This window comes from Excalfactoria chinensis, chromosome 5 (genome assembly GCF_039878825.1).
Source record: "Excalfactoria chinensis isolate bCotChi1 chromosome 5, bCotChi1.hap2, whole genome shotgun sequence".
Classification (NCBI taxonomy): Eukaryota; Metazoa; Chordata; class Aves; order Galliformes; family Phasianidae; genus Excalfactoria; species Excalfactoria chinensis.
In genome coordinates, this window is record NC_092829.1 from 34,734,801 (window position 1) to 34,740,800 (window position 6,000).

At 50.2% G+C, this 6,000-nt stretch overlaps 1 protein-coding gene across 3 annotated transcripts in view; it reads right to left on the reverse strand.

Annotated features, from left to right (window-relative positions):
- LRP4 (LDL receptor related protein 4) overlaps window positions 1–5,650 on the reverse strand; it is a 78,223-nt gene extending 72,573 nt beyond the window's left edge. For all 3 annotated transcript variants that reach the window (XM_072336969.1, XM_072336968.1, XM_072336970.1), the window contains exon 1: window positions 5,402–5,650. In XM_072336969.1, coding sequence (XP_072193070.1) covers window positions 5,402–5,486 — 85 coding nt within the window. In that variant the 5' untranslated portion in view covers window positions 5,487–5,650. The remainder of the gene's footprint in view (window positions 1–5,401) is intronic.
- Window positions 5,651–6,000: the final 350 nt, after the last annotated feature.

Below are 6,000 nucleotides of genomic sequence, written 5' to 3' on the forward strand. Positions count from 1 at the left end.
TTCCATTAAACATTTTCCAGAGGGCCTTACAGAGGATACATTATTTTGATGGATGCTGGGACTAAAGGAGGAGGATTTCTAAGTACAGGGAAATAATGGAGTTTGTTCTAATGGGTTTGAGAGATGCCCAGGGGCACCAAGTAAGTTCCTTCTCTGCAAATCAAAAACACAGAAGACCAGAAAATGGAGCCGAACAACTAACCGCCAGGAAGCGGGGAAATCGGGCTCTATTTAACTGCTGCTCTTGGTTACGGCCAACTTCAGGCTGCTTGGAAAAACAGCACACACACACATCACTGGCACAAACTTAACAGGAGAAAACAAAGAGACAACAGGGGTCAAACTGGGGGTGGCAAGAAGGAGAAGGACGCGAGGCTGGGTCCCCACCCCCTACCAGAGAGTCGGATCAATTATCCCTGAATACTAACAAGATTTCTGATTAAAGAACTGCTGCTATGCAATAGAAACAGAAAGCTCCAGCAGGCGGGAGGGGCTGTCAGGCACTAACAAAGAGACACAGAAGACTATGCCCTGCCGAAGACTATGCCCTGCCGGGCACACGGAGGAAGTCACCACGCCGGTAGCCAGGAGAGGGGGCTCCTCCACCCTAAGTCACCACTACATCCACGTCTCACTGCTGGCCAGTGTCACTCCGGAGACAGAACTTCACTACGGAGCACGGACCCAGGCACAACAGCACACGGGATCTGCTTTCAGGCAAATGCTGGAAGCTCTGCTAGACGCTTTGCTAGACAACAAATCTTTAAATGCACTCATCACCACACTCCAGAGAAGTGAATTCCATTCCCACCCTAACTCATTCAGAGGAGGTAGCTGGTGTTACATGCATATCATCATGACTTCAGGAAGTTGCTATTGACATATGACAGCTCAAGAAACAAGAGCCTACACTGTCTTTGGTCATACATTTTTCAGTAGAACTACAGTTTGCAATATGAACATTTAATACACATACAATATTATCCGTTAATCTTAAACACTGGTGGACCTGCTGACTGGTGGTTACATGCAGAAAAATCTAATGACCTCAGAAGAGCCTCATGAAAAACAGAAGCCTCTGTTATTACTTTCCACAACCCAAAGCTGTGCTAACATGCCTCTAGCAGGATCCTTAAATGTAACTCATAGTATCAGAATCAGGCTTCTGACTGCCCTATTCTACCCAACCCTTTCATTTCTTTGATATGAAGAGATTTGGTCAGTTTTCAGCTTCCTCAGTTCAGCAAGGCAGAAGTTTACAACTGCCAGTCGTGTAAACTCTTAGGGCAACTTATTTTCCTGCCTTTGCATAGTGAGTGTCCTTTTGTCTGGGCTCAAAGCAGTTGAGTGAGCTCTGCTCCACACAGCAACACTGACTGCATCTCAAGAGTCTCTCAGGCTAAGTACACAAGATGGAATACCTCAACACTTCACAGGCACAGGCAAAAAAAAAAAAAAAAAGCAACTGGAAAGCTGAAAAACCTGAACATAAACTCACCCACAGGAGGACAGCAGCCAAATACTCCCAAGGTAACAGTCTCAGAGCAACCAGATACACAAAAAGAATAACCACAGGCCTTCGGTTTACAAGTCCCTGGATCCATAGTTACCGTTTTTATCTTTAGCACAAGGAGATGGAAATCTACAGGGAAGATGGCAGGGAAAGATTCAAGAAGCATTAGAGTGCCCAATCTTCACACAGCATAGACAACAAAATCCTATAAAAGAGTACTGCCTAACAGCCATGTCAAGGAACCATGGGCACTACAGATGCAAAAGCAAGAGCTGAACCATCAAGCTCATTAGGTTAATGGATGACAATTACAATTAACGTTATCTACTGTGACCTGCGTGAAATACAGACAACCAGTAAATACCGCACGCCAATCAATGGAGTGGGCTTGCTGCATGCTGGAGCTCCATCTCTGGCTGTTAGATCAGGTGGGAGCCCAACATCCCCAAAGGATGATGGTCAGCTTAACTCTGTGTGTGTATATTCCACCTCGTTATGTGAAACCTGCTGAGAGAAGATCACAAATAACTACACTGGAAATAACAGAGAGCTAAATAAATGAGTTGCCCACTTTTAAGGTATGCATCTTTCGATAACACTTAATTTGTAATTTACTTTCTCTGATGACGAGTCAAGAAAACTTTTGCTGTTTTAAGAATTTTTGAGTCATCAACAAAAGAAATACAACTATTAAAAATGAGAAATAGACAAAAATCCCAATTAGCACAGGAATTCGATTAAGGTGGAGACATGCACTTATTTAAGGCATTTTTAAAACCTTGCCTGGTTTTCAAGATTAACATCTCTTTATCAACTTTCACAAGTGTTATGAAGCATATATTCCCTTGTGTTAAATGATAAGCTGCATTCTAGGGCAAATGGAGCCGGCCTTGGGCAAGACAATTTCCACTTCATTTCCCACATTTACAAAACAAGAACAGCATTTGCCTATTTCACAAGAGAAAAGGAAGTTGACGAGGACTATCAGATGGCACATCATTTTCATACAACAATTTTTTTTAATTACTTTTTTAAGACTAATTTCACCAGAATCACGGGGCTCTTAGAAGCTGAAGTCTATCACTTCTATTTCTTTTCCAAGTTAACGCATATCAAGTACTGCTGTCAGGTCTGAACTACAGACAACTGGATAATCTTTATCCACAACCACATTTTATTTTGTGACTTCAACAAACATATTGTAGAGGAACACCTCCAGGTTTTCTGAATTTCTGTGGCCCAGAAGAACAGAACAGCCCTCTTCATGACTCACAAGACACTCTGGAAATGCAAGTGTTTTATGTACATAACAGCCTATTACTTTGGTTGCTGCATATACCTACATATCAGGACACAGAAAGAGATTCTCTCTTGCAAAAAGTTAGTTACGTGGAATTGTTTCAAATCAACAAAAAGTAGCAATAATAAGAAAAATTCAGACATACCATAGAAAAACGCAACGATTTTCATCCCCTTGCAGCATCTTACTCTTCATTTTATAGGTAGGGGACCTTACTCTGTGCCTATCACTGCACCACTTTGACAAAATAGTCAAGATAAATTTCATGATCACTGTGAGGTGGGAATATCACCCAATCTGATCATCAGCAAACTCAAGTACTCTCAGAATAACCAGAAAACGGAGTTACTACCAGCTCTAAACTGACACAAGGAATACAAGCATTTTGCATTTGGCTCAGAGCTGCAGAATTAGAAGTGGTGCCAAGCACAGGTAGAGGAGATCTTAACTCCCATGCAAACTATACTTCTATAGAGGCATCACATTCAAGTCTGTGACTCGAATGTGTAGTCAAGATGATCAGGGGACGGGGGGGGGAGGGGATGAATTATTCTGGTATTATTCCTCTGGCAGAGCTCTAGGAGCTAGAACATTCAGCACATCACCTAGGCAGGTTCTGTGGCATTCTGCTTTTCTGCTCACACAGAGCATCAAACCTTCTAGCTCTCCTTCATAATGATGCACCAGCAAAGTATGTCATTAACTCTCCCCCTCTATGCCCATTTTTACCCGTGCAGCACTTTTCTAAGAGCTCACAAAACTTGCAGACCTGCTTTTTGTTCTGGCACACTTTACCACTAACAGTCAAAGTTCAGTCTTGCAGATTTGTATGCTGTACCCACACCTGCGCTGAGATACAGCAGAAAATGACCAAGTACATTTCCTTTAATTTACCCGTGTGGCATTGTGAATTCTATAGCTGTGGATGCTTTATGACAGTTAAGCTGCACACCAACCTCACAGGCACTTCTACGGAACAATGGAAATAAACCTCTGCAGATGCTAACAGGTGAGAACTAGGAGCAGCAACTTGCCACAAGTTCTGCATCTTCTCTGCCACCTCCATCTTGACACCTCCTTATCTTTTTCCTACCTTCAGAAGGAAAAAACAACACTGTGCAGGAATCATGCCCTTACTGCTAAAGATTTGCTCCCAGAATGGAAAAAGATGTTCGCTTCTGGAAGAAATCAGTACATCTAACCTTAAATGCACATTCACTTGACAGGAGGATAGGGGAAAGGTCAGTGATGGGAGAACTACTTAAAAGGGAGACAAAGTGCCATAAAAAGTGTCCCCAAGACATCAAGGCACAACCACCTATGAGCAAACCTGCACTTCACAAACAGACATCCCCCACATGGCTGTTAACAGCCCAGACACATTAACTAGGAGCACCTGGGTAACAGCCAAAATAAAACACATCCAGATCTGCATCCATGCTAAGACCTGCACTTTAGATCCCTCTCGCTCCAGACTGCAGTTAAGGATCTGTGTGGCATTTAGGAACTTAAGAGCACCTCTTGTTTCCAAAAAGCAGGTCTTCTGATACATAGGATTGCATTCAGCCTCTCCAAGCTGGTTACGCACCTTCATCAAAACTGCCTGCAATTAGGTCTCTTCTTGGAAGAGAAATAATATTACTTGAAAGCCAAACACCATGTGATTGTGCCCCAGAGGCAATACTTGTAGAATGATGGAGGTCAGCAGCGCTACTGCAAACTCTTTCTGTAATTTCAGAGAAACACAGGAGGAAAAGGATGGATGAAATTATACAGCAGCTGCTGGAGGAGAGAGGGGAAGAAATTGAGGTACGGAGCTCCCCTCCCCCCAGAGCCTCCCAACTCCATATAAACAGTTCCAAGGAGCGTTCAGATGCTTTCTCCACCGGGAGCACTTACAAAATAAAACACTAGCTCTCAAGAGGAAGCAATTGCTTTCCAGTTGGTAGGGCAGCCATAAAGATAAGTTTTCACCGACGAGACTTCACAGAACTGCCGTCCCACTCACTAGGACTGCGCCCGATCCCCCACCCCCCCGGCCTCGCCGCCTCTATTTTTGGTGCGCTCCAGCTCCGGCCGCGCCGTGCCGAGCGCAGCGGGAGCGCTCTCGGTGCCGGCCGAGGCAGGTAGCCCGGGGCGCCGCCGCGGATCCGGGCTGCGCCTTTAAGGGGCCCGGCGTGGCGGGTGCGCGGCCGCATTCCTGCTTCGGAGCGGCGGCTGTCCCGACACGCCGGGCACGGCAGACTCCGAGGCAACCTGTGCGCCCGCCCCGGCCCGGCGCGCCGCTCGCCCCGCGGGAACAAAGCCCGCGCCCGACACCGCCGAACTTCCGCGGGGAGCAGCGGCCGCGCGGGCGGCGGTACCCTCCGGCTCCGCCCGGCCGGGGCAACGCTACACCCAGGGACCCCCTCCCGGGCGCCGCCGCCGGCTTCCCGCGGGGCAGGGTCAGGCGAGCGGTCCGGCGGCCGGACGGGGCAGGGACAAAGCACGGTGCCGGGGCGCGGGCAGGTGAGTGGTGCGGGACGCTCCCGCGTGGGCGAGGCTCCCCCGCGCCCAGCCGGGCAGGAGGCGCCGCGGCAGCCGCTTACCTCTGGCGCGGAGCAGCGCTCCCAGCAGCAGCAGCAACAGCCGCGGAGGCGCCGGCGAGAGGCAGCCCCCGCCGCGCCGCCTCATGGTGGCAGCGCCCCGGCCCCGCGCCCGGACCTCCCGCAACCGCGTCCCGGGTTCCTCCTGCGAGTTGCGCCCCGGTCCCGCGTGCCGCCGCCGCCGCCCGCCTGCTCGGTGCCGCCCGCTCTCCCGCTCGCTCCCTCCGCAGCCGCGGCGGCTCCGGGGTTGGGGGCTCGCTCCCCGCTCCGCCCGGCCCAGGCCCGGCCCCGGAGGAGGAGCCCCGTCGGGGCGGCCCCCGCCCCGCTCCCCCCCTAGCGCCCAGGCGCTTCGCAAACTTTCCGCGCGGCACGGGCGGCCTCGGGGCGGTGGCTGCGCTGCGAGACCACCGCCTTTCACCGCCTCCGGGGCCGGCCCCTGCGGCGGGTCCCCGCTCCCGGCAGCACCGCCCAGGAGCATCGCTGCGGGCTGCCCGTCGCTCGCACGGCCGCGGCTTCCCGACCTGTGCAACCGCAGCGAAGGCAGAACCCCCTCTACCTGTCCCAGCCCCTTTTGCCTCACGCCCCTCCTAAACTGAGAGCCT